This window comes from Salminus brasiliensis, chromosome 13 (genome assembly GCF_030463535.1).
Source record: "Salminus brasiliensis chromosome 13, fSalBra1.hap2, whole genome shotgun sequence".
Lineage (NCBI taxonomy): Eukaryota > Metazoa > Chordata > Actinopteri > Characiformes > Bryconidae > Salminus > Salminus brasiliensis.
In genome coordinates, this window is record NC_132890.1 from 6036534 (window position 1) to 6054433 (window position 17900).

The 17900-nt window shown below is 42.7% G+C and overlaps 1 protein-coding gene across 2 annotated transcripts in view; it reads left to right on the forward strand.

Annotated features, from left to right (window-relative positions):
- Positions 1-17821, forward strand: part of nup205 (nucleoporin 205) — a 20633-nt gene extending 2812 nt beyond the window's left edge. For both annotated transcript variants that reach the window (XM_072695285.1, XM_072695286.1), the window contains exons 5-42: positions 4-163; positions 281-509; positions 842-1006; positions 1108-1283; positions 1463-1579; positions 1668-1805; positions 1993-2143; positions 2327-2535; positions 2691-2873; positions 3371-3421; positions 3618-3827; positions 3915-4152; positions 4321-4510; positions 4913-5033; positions 5281-5362; positions 5464-5628; positions 5746-5870; positions 5961-6075; positions 6697-6846; positions 7747-7818; positions 7917-8074; positions 8211-8291; positions 8394-8585; positions 10089-10296; positions 10384-10482; positions 10582-10727; positions 10938-11129; positions 11259-11380; positions 11779-11917; positions 12060-12186; positions 12598-12671; positions 12822-12953; positions 14787-14892; positions 15023-15183; positions 15649-15778; positions 15958-16062; positions 16182-16240; positions 17425-17821. In XM_072695285.1, coding sequence (XP_072551386.1) covers positions 4-163; positions 281-509; positions 842-1006; positions 1108-1283; positions 1463-1579; positions 1668-1805; positions 1993-2143; positions 2327-2535; positions 2691-2873; positions 3371-3421; positions 3618-3827; positions 3915-4152; positions 4321-4510; positions 4913-5033; positions 5281-5362; positions 5464-5628; positions 5746-5870; positions 5961-6075; positions 6697-6846; positions 7747-7818; positions 7917-8074; positions 8211-8291; positions 8394-8585; positions 10089-10296; positions 10384-10482; positions 10582-10727; positions 10938-11129; positions 11259-11380; positions 11779-11917; positions 12060-12186; positions 12598-12671; positions 12822-12953; positions 14787-14892; positions 15023-15183; positions 15649-15778; positions 15958-16062; positions 16182-16240; positions 17425-17577 — 5431 coding nt within the window. In that variant the 3' untranslated portion in view covers positions 17578-17821. The remainder of the gene's footprint in view (positions 1-3; positions 164-280; positions 510-841; positions 1007-1107; positions 1284-1462; positions 1580-1667; positions 1806-1992; positions 2144-2326; positions 2536-2690; positions 2874-3370; positions 3422-3617; positions 3828-3914; positions 4153-4320; positions 4511-4912; positions 5034-5280; positions 5363-5463; positions 5629-5745; positions 5871-5960; positions 6076-6696; positions 6847-7746; positions 7819-7916; positions 8075-8210; positions 8292-8393; positions 8586-10088; positions 10297-10383; positions 10483-10581; positions 10728-10937; positions 11130-11258; positions 11381-11778; positions 11918-12059; positions 12187-12597; positions 12672-12821; positions 12954-14786; positions 14893-15022; positions 15184-15648; positions 15779-15957; positions 16063-16181; positions 16241-17424) is intronic.
- The last annotated feature ends 79 nt before the right edge of the window (positions 17822-17900 follow it).

A 17900-nucleotide genomic window follows, 5' to 3' on the forward strand; every position in this document is an offset into this window, starting at 1 on the left:
TAGTGCAGATTTGGTTAGTCTCACCACACGCTTTACAGATGAGCTGATGGCTCAGGGTTTGACCAAGCAAATCCTAAATCTAGTGTCAGACATCAGCATCACACGTGAGTTTGAGAAGCTGCAGAAGGAGCGAGGACTTGGCAATGAGAAACACAGGAAAGAGGTGAGGAAACAATAAGTAGTATATGTCGGAATCGGTAGAGAGTGAAAATTAGAGGGAATTCTCTTTGTCTTCTTCAAACATCTAACCAAACAGCTGCCACATCCTTGTCTTCTCCAGGTGTCTGACCTCATCAAAGAGTGTAGACAGTCGCTTGCTGAGTGTCTGTTTTCATGGACATGTCAGTCTCCCCTTAACAAAGATGATATGCTCGCCCTTATTGGCCATCTGGAGACAGTGACCGCAGAAGCTGATGGCTCATTGGATAGTGTGAACCTTGCACTGGTCATGGCGTTGCTCTACTGTCTGGATGTCAGTTTTCTGGAGCAAGGGACTGAAGACAGAGATGGTATGTTGGTACATTGAAAGTTACATTGGCACTAAAATATAACCACAGAATAGTTTAAGGTAATTTCTGGCATCCCACAGGGTTCTATTTTAGTGCCAATGTAACTTTTGCATATAAATTATGACAGTAATCTACTCAATATCATTAGTAGAGATAATTAATTCAGTTTCTATATTGGGATTCATAACTGAATAATTCATTTTGGACTCAAGTGGTTGTCCTCTGTCTGAGGACATCTGTCTTGGAGAAGATATTGAGGGGAAATGCATTATACAACTAGTGTTCTACCTTACAATCCCATTGTATCTGTTAATTCTATTTGTGTGTTCCAGACCTGCTCCAAGCCATGCCCTTACTGACCGAGAAGCAGTATGTGTCCGCAGTGCACAGTCGTCTGGTGGAGGGTCAGGCATGGAAGCTTCCTGGTCTGCAGGCAGTGGTGCGACTGGCCTGGGCACTCTCGCTCAGGGCCCTCTCTCAGCTCCCACAGGGTGCAGGTATTGCCTAGTTTGAGTTTACTTGGCAAGCCTTATTATGACAAAATAATATAATCTTGGCAGTTCATATTAAAGAGGTTGTTGGAATGTTTCCTCTTCAGGCCTGGTAGAGTTCACAGAGGCAGATGAAGCTCTAGCTGACCAGGCTCTACTGGGTGGAGTGTTCCTCTTTCTGTCTGAGGGTATTCTGGGAAGTGAAGGTTTCCACCAGGAAGAGTTCTACACTCGCCGTCTTCATGCCCTCATCACTGATTTCCTGGCTCTCATGCCCATGAAGGTGGGAGACACAAGAGTGGAATTACCTTGTATAATGTGTAGTAATATATGCATTAAAATATGTGTTTTTTTTTTCTGGTCAAGATTTTGTCTTCGACACAGTGTGAAATTAAACACATTCAAAATTTCTCCTATAAAAGGTGATCTTTTATGATCTACAGTAAAAATTACTCTGTTCAGGTGAAGCAGTTACGTAACCGTGCTGATGAAGACGCTCGACTGATTCACATGGCGCTGCAGATGGGCAGTGAGCCTCCCTCTTCCCTCCGGAAAGACCTGGAACACCTCATGATACTGGTGTGTGTGTGGACCTCCTCTGCTCTATTTTATTGGGTTCTACATTGCCTAGACTAAATTAACATGTGTTTGGGCATGTGTTTGCCAGATTGGTGAATTCTACAGTAAAGACCCGTTTGGACTGGAGCTAGCCCTGGAGTTCTGGTGTCCATCAGAGTCCATGCAGCACACTTCGCTTACTGGATCTTTTTTGGGAGTTGCTCTCCAAAGACCTCCTCACAAACAGGTGTGGGAGTTGTGAAGAGGCCATATTGGCTGCCTTCCGAGCAATCAAGTTTATGTGCACAGCTTTAATGTCATGTAAAGACCCCTTCCCCGTCACCCCCTCATTTGATATGAGGTCCAACCAGTCTTAGGCTAATATTTTGTATTGTGTGTGTGTGTGTGTATATACTTGTATTCTGTGTATTCAGGTGGTTCTCTCAAAGTTCGTACGTCAGATGGGAGACCTGCTGCCTGCCAATTTGTACATCCCCTATTTGCGCATGCTGAAGGGGCTTGCCAATGGACCCCAGTGTTCTCACTATTGCTTCAGTCTGCTCAAGACCAATGGAGCTCCACATGGTAAATGTCACCATAGCTGCTTAACATGCCATTGACAGAATGTGAAAGAGAAAGCATTTCTTGGAAACCATTTAAAGAATTGTTTTTATGTATAACTGCGTAGTGTGTAATTTCTCCTCGTCTTATTTCTCAGTATGTGACAGTATGTTCCCAGCCCTCTAACAGGACTGTCTGTGTTTTCAGGAGAGAACTTGCAGGGTGGTGTATCCGGGAGCCCAGTGTCATGGGAGCACCTGTTCCATTCTCTCATGCTGTACCATGAAAACCTAAGGCGGGACGTCCCTAACACAGACTCCACTCAGTACCGCCACCCACCCATCAGAGGCATCACACAGAGAGAGCTGGATGGTCTGACTGCTTTCCTCCAGCTGCTCACCACCATCATCACCTGGGTACTACAAGTTATTATCTAAACGTGCAGCAAGTCCAAATCCTGAAGACTTGTTTAGTTATCGTACACTGTGTTAGTTCATGTAGAACAATGTGTTTGTCAATGACCTCGTCAGTCCATCAACATTTGTGTGTCTGTGTGTGTGTTTGATTTCAGAGTGAGAATGCACGGCTGGCTCTGTGTGAGCACCCTCAGTGGACTCCTGTGGTGGTGATGCTGGGTTTACTACAATGCAGTGTGCAGCCTGTTCTGAAAGGCCAGCTCCTGCATGCCCTCGCTGCATTTGGCAAGTCCCCTGAGATTGCTGCGTCTCTCTGGCAGTCTCTGGAGTACACACAGGTAGGCAAAAGGGGCACAAATTAGCCACTATTAGGACACCCCTTCTTATGAATGCATTTAGCTACTTTCAGTTGCAAGATTAATGACTACATGCAATCCATGCATGGGCTAGAGGGGTATTAAGCCCTCCAGCATTGAGCTGTGAAACTGTATTCTTTGTAATGATGGTGCCACTACCTTTGGGATGAGATGGGGTGGTGATCATCCAGCAGCCTCACCTCACAAACGTCCTTTTTGCAGCAATGCTCCAGAATTTAGTAGACAGCCTCCCTTTGATGGTAGAGACAGTTATTGCAGCAAAAGCAGGATTAACACTTTTTTTGTTTTGAAATACCCTCGATTTTGAAAGACAGTGAATGAGCAGGTGTCCCAAAACTTTGGTTTATATAGTATATGTTGTGGGGTACATTGGTTTTAAACTTAACCACTTTAAACCAGACTTAATGCTCTAGCCAAGATTGTTTGTTTAATTGCCCACCATGTCTTTGTCTTTGCAGGTCCTACAGACAGTAAAAGCTCCTGGACAGAGACAAGCAGCAGGAATAGAGGTGAGCTGAGATTTCAACCACTTGATGGGATGTCAGAACTCGAACATTGCCAGTGTTGACATTACCTTTGGGATGAATCTCAGGATTAATATCTTTCTGCTTCTGGGATGTGTCCCATTACACTGATAAAAGCACTGGAGATTCTATAATTCTATAATGTAAGTGAATTTCATTCAGTTATTGGCCTCTCCTGTAGGTGGAGCTAAATGAGATCGAGTCCGGCTGTGAGGAGTACCCCTTGACCAGGGCGTTCTGTCAGCTGATCAGCACTCTGGTGGAGAGTTCCCTTCCGGTTAATCTCGGAGCGGGACTGCGAGCGCCAGGGTTTCAGCCCTACCTGTCCTTCCTGCGGGATGCAGTGTTTCTGCCCTTCCCAACACGAGCCTACCGCCGCCCAGCTGAGAAGGTAACGTTCTTTAAGACACACGCTCCACTCTGTGTTTTCTTGACCTCTGATACTAAACACTAAATATCTGTTATTCTTGTTCCTCAGTGGGAGGTTGCTGAGGCAGTCTTGGAGGTGTTCCACAAGCTGCTGCGGGATTACGAGCCTCAGCCCGCGGACTTCCTGCAGGAGACCGTAGAGCTGCAGGGGGAGCAGGTTCCGGCTCATAAGCCCCCGGGCCACAGCCTGATGTTTCATCTGCTGAATGACTCCCCTACTCTCTCGCTGTGCCTCAGCCTGCTGGAGGAGGGCGTCCGCCAACTTGACACTTATGCACCCTTCCCTGGTCAGCATGATAGAACACTGTTTAATTTGCTGGACTTTTAATCCAGTTTAAAGTTTCTGGGTCCTCTGTTTTGCTATTTTGACTGTTGGTAAAATAATATCTGGGTTAAAAGTAGTGGTCATGATGATGATGATGATGATGATGATTGTGGTGGTGGTAATTTCATAGGTAAGAAGCAGTTGGAGTCAGCAGTGCTGCACTGTCTGAGTCTGCTGGACCTTGCCCTGCAGAAGGAGGTGGTGTTCATGGACTTGCTAAGAGAAAGCCAGGCTTCCATGCTGGTCTCCCCACTTGAGCAGCTACTGCAGGGCGTCAGCGCCCAGAGCAGACGTGCCGATCACATCATTAACATTGCCAGGTGCTTTTAATTTCTCTTTCTGTCACTCAGTCCAATTTTCACATGCACTAATATTGCCTAGAGGTAGATGACAAAAATATATTGCAGTAGGTGCAGACATGTCTATAATACACAATACATATCTCGCAGTATTTTCCCCTGTCCGGTAGAGACGGTTTACAGCAGTAAATTAAATTAAAGTACAGCAACTGCATAAATGTGAGATATAATAATATATAAAGTTAATATTTCTGTCAATTTGTACCAATGTATATACAAGTAAATTGGAGGCTTATTTAAGCTACATGACATACAAAAGAATCCATGTTCAGTGCTGTTGTCACTTGGCATCCTTGAGTGTTTCACACGCTCTGTGCTTATTTTTAAGAAATCTAATGGCAGCTTATAATGCGTCTTTTCTAGGTACCTGTACCACAGCAGTTCCAGTCCTGAGGCTGCGTTCCTGAGTGCTAAGATTCTGCGGCATATTGCACGTTATCCCAACATCCAGTCTAGATTGGTTGGAGACTTTACCCATGACCAGGTGAGAAACGTCTGCTGTTCGCTGCTACATTTGCTATTCAGTAGCATCTGCATCATGTATGCTCTGTATAAGCTCATATAATCATTATATCAACAACATATATCTTGTTTGTGCAGTTACGAAACTACAATAAATATTTTACACTTTTTTAAACTCGTCCCTAGAGGGCAGGTTTTGTCAGTCTGGTTTAGTGGTGTGAATGTGAGGTGTATTATTAATGGCTGAGATTTTTTTGTGACCTGAGCAGGCAGTGAGTGAGAAGCTGATGGCTGGATTTGTGGAGTGCCTGGATAATGATGAGGCTCAAGAGGGTGTGGACAAAACAGATGGTGAGTCACACAGAGAGTGCTTACATGTAGCTTTATGTCTGACTGACAGAGAAATTAGCAAAGCTGGCTGTTTATTGATTGAACTGTTTGTATGAAATCAGACTCCGATCCAGACAAGCGTGATGCCAGAATCCGGCATGAGACGCAGATCCACATTCTTAACCTATTGATCACCTCACTGGAACTGAAGGGTCCTAACCTGGCCCTCTACCTGCTTGGCTATGAGGTCAAGAAACCAGTCTCCTCCACCAACCTACAGGACCCAGGTCAGCACAGTCTCTGTGCCTCTAAACATAAGGGCATGCCAAACGGGTTCTCAAACTAGGTCTTGACTTGCATTTGTTGTCATTTGTGAGATGGTTGACTTTTGTGCTTTACGTTAGGGGTTCTTGGTTGTCCCCGGAGTTGCCTGCATGCTATTCTAAGTTTGCTTCAGCGAGGCAGCGAGAGACGTTCTGGACCCATACTCACACAACAGGCCCCACACTTAGCTGAACTCTGCTATCAGGTACAAAATCTTCACATCCAGGCATTCACATGCTGATTGTGGTACCTGATCATTTATTGTGGTAAAATACACTTTGTCTTTGCAAACCAGGTGATCTACCAGCTGTGTGCATGCTCAGACACTTCTGGGCCCACCATGCGCTACCTGAGGACCAGTCAGGACTTCTTGTTTTCTCACCTGAAGCACTTGCCCTTCAATCTGCCAGGTTGGTGCTTCCTGTCAGTCATTTAACATTAAATCAGTTTGCAGCAATTGTAAAAGAAATATGGAAAGGAAATAGGTGTTTCTTTATCAGAAACGTCTGTTATGTAAAAATTGATGTAAGAGCATGATGTCTAAGTAAACAAAAGACCATGAAATAAATAGTAACCATACAGTAAGCTTATAAAATATTGTATACTATGTAATGCATTCATATTGTTTTTGTAGATTAAATCCAGGAAAACTTTATCAGTACAAAAGTATTGCAACATTTATTTATTTATTTATTTAATATGATCTGACACTGTGTTTATGATATTCGTATGGGGTAGAACCATGTCACTTACATCCCCACTAAGTCATCACCATTTATTTCCAATAATCCTTCTGTCTTCTGACACGCTTCTACCTGGTCAGAGTTGCAGTGGGCCTGGTGTCTACTAATTATTTTTTTTTAGTTATGTTTCATTATTTTTTTCTATTTTTTTTTAAATTTCATTTTTAAATCTATTTATTTATTTCTACACCTCAAGAGGACATTTTAGACTATTTAGCCACTTTCCAAATTTCTGCCCTCCTACTGCTACTGTTGACCCTCAATTCACCCTTTTCCCCGCCTCTTTAGACAACGAGATCGCTACTCTGAACCAAATGTCCTGGTTAATGAAGACCGCAGCCATTGAGCTTAGAGTGACCTCACTGAACCGCCAGCGCTCACACACTCAGAGACTCCTCAACCTCCTGCTGGATGACCAACCACACATGCAGCATGCAGGTAACGGCACCCGCATACACACAAACACTTGTTACGCACCAGGACGTCATAGCAATGCTGTATTAAGAGTAACACAAATGCAACAGACGGCAGCTTTTAAAGCTAGCCATCTACAGTTCTTCTTCCTTGCTACTTAGAGATGTGGCTTGAAGAGGTACCTGCTAATGATTGTACTGGGGCTTGAAGAATAGCTATTGCTCAGTCCCAGTCCCAGTGGGTAACATCAGTGCCTTCCTGGCGTTGGCAGACTAGGGTTCAGTTCCCTGGTCAAGAAAGCACATCACATCACTATACCATAAAGAGTCTGTGGACAAGACTTCTAACTGTACGGTTTCCTACGTGTGGAAGGAGCGTCTAAACCATCATAATGTAAATATTCGGTTTCGTATTTCTATAACATCTGAGGCCCTTTTGCATAAGACGCACCCATGATTTATTAAGAGACTTAGTACATGACTTTTACGCACAAGTCCCGTTGTAACAATAACAAAGATGCACTGACGCTGTGCGGTGCACGGTTGACTGCTTTCCTAAAGAACGCTAAAAAATAGGGCCCATAAAGTTAACTGCAGAATGTGCACCCTCAAAGTCTTACTTTTTTCAATAATTTAATTAATTAATAAATAGTAATTAGATTAAATCCAGGCAAACGTCATCAGTCCAAAAGTATCATTTATTTATTTATTCTTTTAATTTGATCTGACACTGTGTATCAGGTAGAAACATGTCACTTACATCCCTGCTAATCTTTCATATTAAAATTAATTAAAAGAGGAAGATTCTGAAATTAATATTCTGAAAAGTCTTCAAAATTACATGATTCTGTATTTCTTTTTAACATAACTGAAGAATGTGCACCCTTAAATTCTTGCTTTTTCCTAAAAAATACTTCATTTTCAGATGGTGAGATGGGCATGGATGATGACAGTAAAACAGTGAGCAGTTTCTTGCACTTTGACACTGTTTCTAAAGGTGAGTTAACCCTGAAACCTTTTATACTTATAAGGCATTAATTTTCTCTTTGTAATGAACCACACTGACAGACCTCCTGATGCTGTGTTTATGTTCAGTGCGCAGAAAGCTCCTGAGCGTCCTGGATGCCATAGACTTCAGTCAGGAGGTGCCTGATCAACTGCAGCTGGACTTCTTTGAGCGGACTCAGATCGAGCAGGTCATCTCTAACTGTGAACATGTCAATGAGCAAGGACACACTGTCTGCAACGTCAAGGTTTGTGTCCTCACCATGCTGTACCCTTGGTTGACGAGTGCTTCAGAAATTCCAAAAGATCTCACCCTCATTTTCATACGAGTATTAAATTTGTTAAGTTATTAAATTTATTAAGTTGTTTTCCCTCACATTCCAGCTGCTGCACAGAGTCTTGGTGGCAGAGGTAAACGCATTGCAGGGGATGGCAGCGATTGGCCAACGGCCACTCCTGATGGAGGTGAGGATGCTGTAAATGTTCATGGTCACTGGGTACACACAAACCCCTGTTGACTGTTTCACTGAACGATCTGTCTTTTGGTTTGCGCTCTCTTGCTGGCAGGAGGTGAACTCCATCCTGCAACAGGTGGTGGAGAGGAACCGGGTGCGGCGTAGTCTCAGTGCTAAACGTCATGCCCTGCAGAGCTGGAGAAGTCTGGTGGAGACGATTCTCACTGCCTGCCCCGCTGAGCTCATCCCTGCTGATCAGAGACAGCTCATCATTCGAGATCTCCTGCTCGACCTGCATGACAAAGTACTGTTTAAAGTCTTCAGAGTTTGCTTCTCTGAGGTTTCAGTCCTTGTAGACCTTTTTGACCTAGAGTTCCTACTTCTGAGAATTACATACCACTGTAGGCATGAAACATTTTTAAAAATGTAAAGTTTATGAATAAATGTTTTAAATAATATCATTGGCCTCAGACAAGCAGATAAAAAATTGTGATATGCAGCCATCACAGATTTCAAATGACTAAAAGAAGTTTAAAAAAGAAAGAAATACCAAGACGTTTTAGATGTATCCAGTATGAGGAACTGGGCTGTAGGTGATTCTGAAATCGCTGACACACTGAATACAGAAGTGGTTATCAAATCTTGAGGCACATTAATTACGCAAAAATTACAGTACAGTAACATGCAAAAGTTTTTTTTTAAGGCATGTTTAATTTAATAAATAAAAAACAACAAAAAATGAAGTGTACAAATCATCAGAAACTGTGTTCATACTTGTTGTTTGGTCCTCTGGGTCCGGACCAAGCAAGAAAATGATATTCTGTGACATTTTAGTCCTGGTTTGTTTGCGTTCATACTGACATTTAATTGCAATCAAACTGAAAAAGGGAAAAGTGATTTATGACACGTGTGTGTAAGTAAAGGTCTACACATGCAGTGCTGCATGATTCACGCAAGAACTAGCGGGATAAAACTTAACCACAGGGTCCTTGAACCTGGTTTATTAAATCATGTCGTCAGTATTAAATCACGGTTTTTGATCATGCACACGTGCTGATTTGTTCACAGAACAGCATACATTAAAACTGTAAAATGTAACGTTACTGTGGCTGCATCCCAAATCTCACACCTCTTCCATGAAAATGCAATTCTAATCGTGGCTAGTGTCGAAACACTGTAGTAGTGTGGTAGTGTGTGGTTTGGGACACAGCCCAAACTAAATAATCAGACAGAATAAGTTACAGTACAGAAACGTTGACAGGCCTGCACGGAGACCCTTGCCTGTGATTAAACAGGCAGGGCGGCCGTTGGTAGATTGAGCGACAAGGGTTGGTACTAGATTTTGCGGGCAGGAGTGACCCTGTATTCACGCACAACAAGCATTTGCTTTGTTTAGATGACTTTAGTTCATATTGTATTCATATTACAATGTTGCCAGCTTTCTTTACAGAGTCTGACTCAAACTCACATATTTGTAGAGTGTGTAGAACTAATGCGCCTTGTGGGGGAAGCAGACTGCCACAGCTGGAGTTTGGAGTCCAGCAGTGTTTTAATTTTTTTATGTGGTGGCTATAAAGAACTGTACTGTAAGACCGGCAAATGGTATCAGCCTCAAAAACGTGGATCGGTCCATCTCTAATATTACTTTATTGTTTAATGCTAGTAGTTTTATAATATTTAAAAATATTTAAATCACATAGATTTGTTATGTTCTATGAAACTATATTAAAAACATTGATTTACTTTGGTGAATAATTTATCTTTGTACGCATATGTCCGTAGACTGACCGTCGTTTGTTGCCCCCAGGTTTTATCCGAAGATGCTGCTGTTGAGTTGATGCCAATCGTTGCTGGAGCAGTGTTTACGCTGACTGCACACCTCAGCCAGTCAGTGCTGTCCGAGCAACAGCAAGGTGCAGGACTGGAGGGTGGATCTTCGTCAGGCTTCGCCTCCATTGCTAACTCAGCTCTTCACCTCATCCTGCGAAAACTGCTGGACTTCATCTTGTGCACAGGTACGTGATTTACGTTTGAATGCAGTTTTTGTAATCCGGGTTGCGTCTGTTATCTTGGGTCACTGAAATTAAACTGGACTGTTCCAGGTGGAGGGTTCCAGCGTCTGCGTGCTCACCTATACGGCTCCCTGCTCTATTACCTGCAAATCGCTCAGAAACCTGAAGAGCCAGACACACTGCAGACAGGTACAGAAGCATCTTGACCGATACACTTTTGCCCAAGATGAAAGAGAGTCAATTAAATATTAACACTACAGCTTGATTTCGGGATTGTGATGTTTGTAGGATTGTCCATGTGGGAGCGGCTAACTGCTCCTGAAGATGGCTTCTCTAAGCTGCAGAGGGAGAATCTGGCCATCATCGAAAGCTACGGCACTGCTCTGATGGAGGTGGTGTGCAGAGATGCCTGTGATGGGCATGAGATAGGCAGGGTAGGAACCTCACCTTCCTACATCCTCAGACCTGTTGTAGAGTGAATTAATGATTATGCTTTTAATTGGTCCTCAAGTTTCTGCTCTTCTTCTCTAAACTGCTGGATGAAGCCTATAGTGCAATGGTGTCACTGAGTGCATTTTCGTGCATATTAATAATGTGATGGTTAAGATCATAAGACTAAATGATCTGTCTCTCTGTTTTTACAGATGTTGGCTCTGGCCGTGCTGGACAGGGTATTGTCTATAGACAGGCAGAGCCAGTGGCTGGTCTATCTGTGTAACAGTGGCTACCTGCGTGTGCTAGTGGAGAGCCTGCGGCAGGATGACGTTGCATTGCAGACCCTGCTGATGCCCCAGCCTCCACTCCTCAAACCCTTATACATCTATGAGTCCAAGATGGTGAGAAAACCAACAGGAAAACTGACTTTTCCTCTTAAAGACTTTTTCAAGTTGAGAATGAATCTGTGTGTACTATTCTAATGAAGTATTTTGTATGTCCTGTCTGTGTTTGTGTCTGCACAAATGTAGGCGTTGCTGACTCGTGTAGCTAAGACAGCACAGGGAGCTGTGGAGTTGCTGTGCTGTGGCCTGGTGGCTCAGCTGGTCGAGTGTCGGGTGTTCCACATGCTGCCTGAGAACGACTCGCTCAGGTGAGAGAGGGAGACAATTGTATACCACCATTTCAAATGTTCCAGTCTAAGTATTATTAATAATCCAAAAAAGTGTTAGACCTTCTAACATCATGTACAATAATAACTTGCAATGAATTGTAGATTTAATTATTATAAATCAGTTGCAAAAATATATTGTTGTGGTATTACATATGGGATTTTTAGGTCTTTATTAAAATTCATAGAGTATATAGATTTATAATATATAGATTATTATAGATCTATATTTACATTATTGATTAATATTTTTAGAGAAATAAAAAGTAAGAGATACTATATTTATATACAATACTAATATATATCTCCGGGAACACCTGGTTAGAAACCAAACTATGGTGACTGGACTGTAAGATATTCTCTTCTCTCCCCCTGTGTAGAGTGTTTGGTCAGAGGGACCCATCAGGGTTCATCCCCAGCCCTCTGGAGCGATACAGACAGATCCTGCTTCCTACACTCAGACTCCTGCAGGTCATCCTGACCTCAACTACCACACACCACCAGCAGGGGGCAGCACAGGTACAGCTGTGCTTCTTACATATATGTATGGATGTGTGTGTGTGTGTGTGTGTGTGTGTGTGTGTGTGTGTGTGTGTGTGTGTGTGTGTGCGTGTATAACACACAGTGAATGTTTCTGTTCTGTATGTGTGTATGTATACAGGTGCTCCAGTGGCTGATTGTGCACTCAGACACCATTCAGTCTATCCTACGCAGTCAGGATGTGAGTATGGGATCATTACATGAACTGTCCCTCCTCACAGCCATCATCAGCAAGACAGCATTACCAGGTATTGAGTGCACAGCTGTATGTCATATGTCAGGAAAATATTGATATATTGATGGATTGTGATATACTGCAATACTGTATTGATTCTTAAACACAATATTGAGTTTAATTAACAGTGCACATGTAAAGATTGGTGGCAGACAGTGGTTCATTTTGTGTCTCGTACTGTTTTCTTTTACTCAGATTTTATACATGTGATGGTATGGGTTTCGTAGTATGACAGTTTTCCCAAAATCTTTTTTCTAAAATCAGTTTTCTAAAAATGCAATATATCATCTTGCTTACGGTATTGCAATATATTACAAGGTACTGAATTGTAATTTCTGTATCTCCCATGACACGTATCGTATCGGCAGGTTCTCGCTGATACATCCCTAGTAATCACTGAAGTGTGATGTGTTTTTTATATCAGGAGCTTTAGATTTGGGGCAGGAAATCAACAGTGCAGCCCTGCTGGAGTTCCAAGGACACATTGGCAGATTCCAGGTAGAGGATGGACCTGACTTGAAAATGTCTGAAAGGACTTTCCAGTGCTGGACTTGGAGGCCTAATCCGTTATTTTTATCACTCTTGCTGCATTGCAGTGCTGACTCTAATATCTCTCTCTCTCCCTCCCTCTCTCCTTCTCCCCACCAGCGCCAAAGCCTGTCTCTGCTTGTGCGTCTGGCCGGCACTGAGCGTGCACGGTACTTGAAGCAAATAGAGGAAAGCGTCGCCCCCGGTGACACTGCAGAAAAGAGAGAGGAGATGGAGGTTGCCATGCAACAGGTAGAAAGTCATGCACTGCTTTTGTACAGTGGCATGCAAAAGTTTGGGCACCCCTGGTTAAAGGAACTTTTACTGTGAACAGATAAAAGAGATGAATGGCTCCTCAAAAATGCATAAACGTGACGATGATGTAAAAAAACAAAGGATGAAGAGGCCTAATAATGATCAAATCAAAAAAATCAAATCAAATCAAATTTTATTTGTCACATACATAGTCATACACAGTATAACTTGCAGTGAAATGCTTTTATGACAGTCTGCCCACATCAAGCTATACAATAAAAATCTACATTTAAACTTAACTAAACCTTAACTTAATGAAGTAAAGTGCAAAAGTGCAAAAGAAAAATAAAATAAAAATGAAGAAAATAAAAATAGAATAAGTTACATTTAAGTTAAAGAATAAAATATAAAAATATGAAAATATAGAAATATAAGCAAAAAAAAATACAGAATACAAATATACAAATATATATACAGAGATGAAATAGTGTGTGTGTGTGTGTGTGTAGTGTATATATATATATACACACACACACATATGTACATATTTATCTGTATGTGAGTGTATGTGTGAGTTAAAAAGAAATATTTTCATTATTGTCCGTAGTGTGTTTTCCGTGAGCCATGGTTGTGTATTGTAGTGAGTGAGGGTCCAGTTTGTGTATGTAGATACTTTGATTTAGTGTCCTAGTCCCTGTCCCCATTCAAGGCACGGATGGCTTGTGGATGGCTTGATCCTAAATGCACCTGAGAATCCACAGTGGAGTACCTCCAGAGGTGCCATAGCCCTCACAGCATCTCAACCTTAATTTGTATAGAATAGAAATAATATAATATAATATAATATTATAATATAATTATAATAGAACTTTAAAAAAGCAGTACAGCTGGACTGTCTGAGCCGCTCACAGAAGTAGAAGCCTTTTCATGAGAAACAGTATGCGAAATTCCCCAAATAGAAAGACTCTTTGCTGCTACAAGAAGTGTTTACTGACTGTGAGACTTGCCAAAGAAGGTGTTACTCTGCAAGGCGCCCAGATATTTGCTTCTGGGCCAAAAGCTCATCTTCAACTCTCTTATCTGTTTTCTGTAGTGACAGATGTTTTGACCAACCATTGCATGCCACTGTTAATGTTTCCTATAAAAAAACTATATGCACTATGTACCCTGCATGGGCAAACGTACGTGGTTCATTGTAAGTGCTAGTATTGTGAAATGCTACAACAGCTCAACCATGAAGCAGCAGACCACGCAAACCCACAAAGCAGGGCCTCCGAGTGTTGAAGCTTGTTAACCAATAAAAAAAGTTCCACACTGCCTCCGAGAGCATTATCTGTGTAAGATCTTTCCGTGGTTGAGCAGCTGAACACCAGTGTAAGATATCTGTGGGCAGTGCCAAGCCTTGGCTGGAGTGGTGTAAAATATGCTGCCACTGAAACCGTGTTCTCTGGAGCTGTGAAGTATGCAGCGGTTTACTTGGGGCTTTAGTTCCAGCATGACTGTAATCCTGCTAACACCAAACCCAGAGGTTTATGGACTGTAGGAGCCGGAAAGAGTCGCTCCATATTCGTGAATTTGGAATGGCTTACCTAAAAACCTGTATAAATAAAAGTGTCTGCATACTTTTGGCCATATAGTGAAGTATAATAAAGTCATTTGAGTTCTCACTGATTGATTCTTCTTGTTCTGTAATCGTTCTCCAGCCGGTTCAACGCTGTGGACCTCAATAAAACCATTCCCAACAGAGCAATAGTAAACCTCAGTCCACAACGTCCACAAATTTGCTTTCCTGAGAACTACCTCACATTGTCTCTGTCTCTCTCGCATCAGATCTGTGCTAACGTAATGGAGTACTGTCAGACGCTGCTCCTGCAGAGCTCAGCCGAAGCCCAGTTCACCGTCTGCCTCTTCAGCCCTTCAGCCAGTGAGCCAACAGGTCAGTCTGTGTGCCCCTCTGTGTCCCTCCCACGTAGCCTAAACACAGTGTTTACACTCAGTACATTTACTCTCTTCCACATGTCCACCTCACTGTAAGCTTTCCTCACTGTACCTTCTCTGTGACTCAGACATAGCAGTGCCATCAGTGTCTCGGGTGCCAAGCCTGGGGCTGGTCCTGCTCCTGCTAAAAAACAGTGCCACAGACTTCTTTCGATACCACGACAGCCACAGACAGAGCCTGGGCAAGCTGCAGAGGCTGGAGCAGCTCGCCCCAGAGGAGCTTAAGGAGGTACAATACACACACATACCTACACACACATACTGTGTTTGTGTTACAGTTGTGTTTGCAGTTTTCTTGTTTTAGAGTACCAAATATTTGTGTGGTCATGAAGTCTGAAAAAATATTGAATAGTCATACTTTTAAATACATTTTTTGACTTTTGGGCACATAATTTGAACATAGGCTTCTTTTACTCAAATGAAGTTTTCTTGCAACCTAAAAGATGCAATTTTATTTGGACAGATGTACAGCTGTTTCATTTAAGATGGAATGAAAAAATTGAATAAGAAGTTATGTAATGATTATGGCTGTGCTGATCCGATGCTCAGGATCAATATCGGCCCGATTCTGGTCAAATTGGTTTATTTTGAGAGCTGTAAAATTAATCACAGTTATTGATCAGAAAAGAACCCTTGATTTTATTGCATGCCTAGTCACACAAAAAAAAACACTGTTTAAATGTGTGTTGTGTAGCTGTGCCAGGGCCTGGTGTCGGGGTCCGGTGGAGTGGAGAAGATCCCATCAGTGCAGAGAAGTGTGCTGGCCAAACGCCGCCTTGTCCAGCTCGTAAACAACCGTGCCAAGCTGCTGGCTCTCTGCTCCTGTATCCTTCTGTTCCCACACAGTCTCTCGTTCTCTACTAAGCCAACGTCATACAATGCTTAGGTTTTGCCTCCGTTAGACCATTACTCTCCAGATGTTACAGGGGTTGGAATTGTATCACAGATGTACCTTTTGGTTTCTAAAGGTGAACGCTGTTTATCTTGACACCTAATTGTTAAGATAACATTGAGACTTGCCTCTTTGTGATCTGGCGCCACCTGGAGTACTACCTCCTCTACTGCACGCCCATTGATCCCAAAGACTCCCTACTTCCAGGATACAGAGGTGAGCTTGCACTCGCACCAAGACGGGGGACGTTTAAACAAGAGACCATGTTCTCACGTTATGTGTTTCTTGTATAAAAAAACAAAACAAAACATCAAAACACTGTTTTCTCTGTGTAGATGCCAGCGGAGGTGGAGGTCTGGGCCTGTCCAGAGTCAGCCAGCAAGATCTGGAACAGGTATATGAACCACTGCACCAGTGTTTTTCGGGGCGTTATTCAGGTTGACTTGTTGATTTAATAAAATGAATTTGTCATCTTATGTTATGTATTAACACCTTAGTTGGTAAGGGAATTGGGCTGGCATCAGAAAGAGGACCTTTATCACATTTCCGAAGAGTAAAGCATCCGATCTAGCAAATATAGCCTGAAACTGCACACACTGACATCATGCTAACTGTGTATGACTGCTTTGTGTGAAGTACTACAGTGTTTGAGTAGCTTGAGGATATATATGTACACATACATCCTGTACCTCACCACTGCCATACAGAATCATTGTGGAAGTTCATGCTTTTCTATTGGTCCATTCATCATGAAATTTGGAGAATGACTGCCAGATCCAAATGATGTCAAAAAGTGAAAAATAGAAATGGCGATACAAGATATTCAGTCAGACAGCTGACATCGACCGATACCTTAAATTTCAGTATCAAATTTTGGATCAGTTATTTTGGGTGAAGAGTTTCATGAAGTTAACTTTTAATGTCAATTTCAGTTTAACACATTAATACATCAATTCCCTCAAAGTGTTTTACCTGGATGATCTTGTTAGAACATGGTATTCTCTACTGACTTCCATGTGGGCCATGTACAGGTAGCCCAACTGGGAACCATAAAGTTTTGTTCTCGGGTTCCAAATTGGCCCCACACATGGATGCCGAACAGGGTAAGTGATGGGACCAGAAGGGGTGAAACATAGGCCTAAATGGGAACAGTAGTGAGATTAAGCTGAGCTGTATCGATGGAGCCAATTTGGGATGCCCAACTGGGTCTAAAACCACATGTACAAACCCACTGAGAGCCCATTCCCACATTCCACCCATGTGAGCCCTCACATGAAAATGTGGACTAGGGAGCTAACTTCAGTGTGTCAGGACTTTTTAATGTATAAAAAGAATAAAGAATAAAGCAAAGAAGAAAATTGACAGCTTGTTCAAGTCACACCAGAATCCATTCAAGTACTGAGAGACGAGTGATAAGGAACCAGAACAGGAAATCTGAACTCGCCCCAAGCCTGCAAAACATTGTGACCCAAGCTGGTGTTAACACTTGGGTCATTATCAGCTTTGCACCGCTCTGTTGGTGTCTGTGTGAGTGGTTTATCTAGTTACTAAAGCATCTTCTGTCTGTGTGTGTTTCAGTTACAGAGTGATGTTGCAAGCAGTTTCACAGAGCCCTTGCAGAGGAAGCTGCTGGAGGTGGAGGGTCTCTACAGCAAAACTCACTCCCGCCACACCTTCATCCAGGCCCTGACACGGAGGATCCGTGGCCTGGTGCGGCACACCAAGAGCTAGACACGCACAGTTTCACTGGGGCCTGTGCCCCACCTCAAGAGCTATACACACCACCAAAGGACAAACTCAGCAGTCCTTTGCTATGCTGAAAGCAAACCTGGCCTGTAGACCACATTTCTGTCTTCTTTCTTTCTACTCCAAAAGCTCCCATGAATTGTTTAATGTTGAAAGGTTTTCTGATGTCTTTGGATATTGTTTTTTTTTTCTTTTTTTTCTAATGAAGTGAATAAAAGAACTCTAAATACTCGTAACTTGCTTTTCTGGCCTGGTTGTAGCTTTTAGTTCCATCTGAGGAGCTAAGCTTAGCATATTCTGGCACCAGC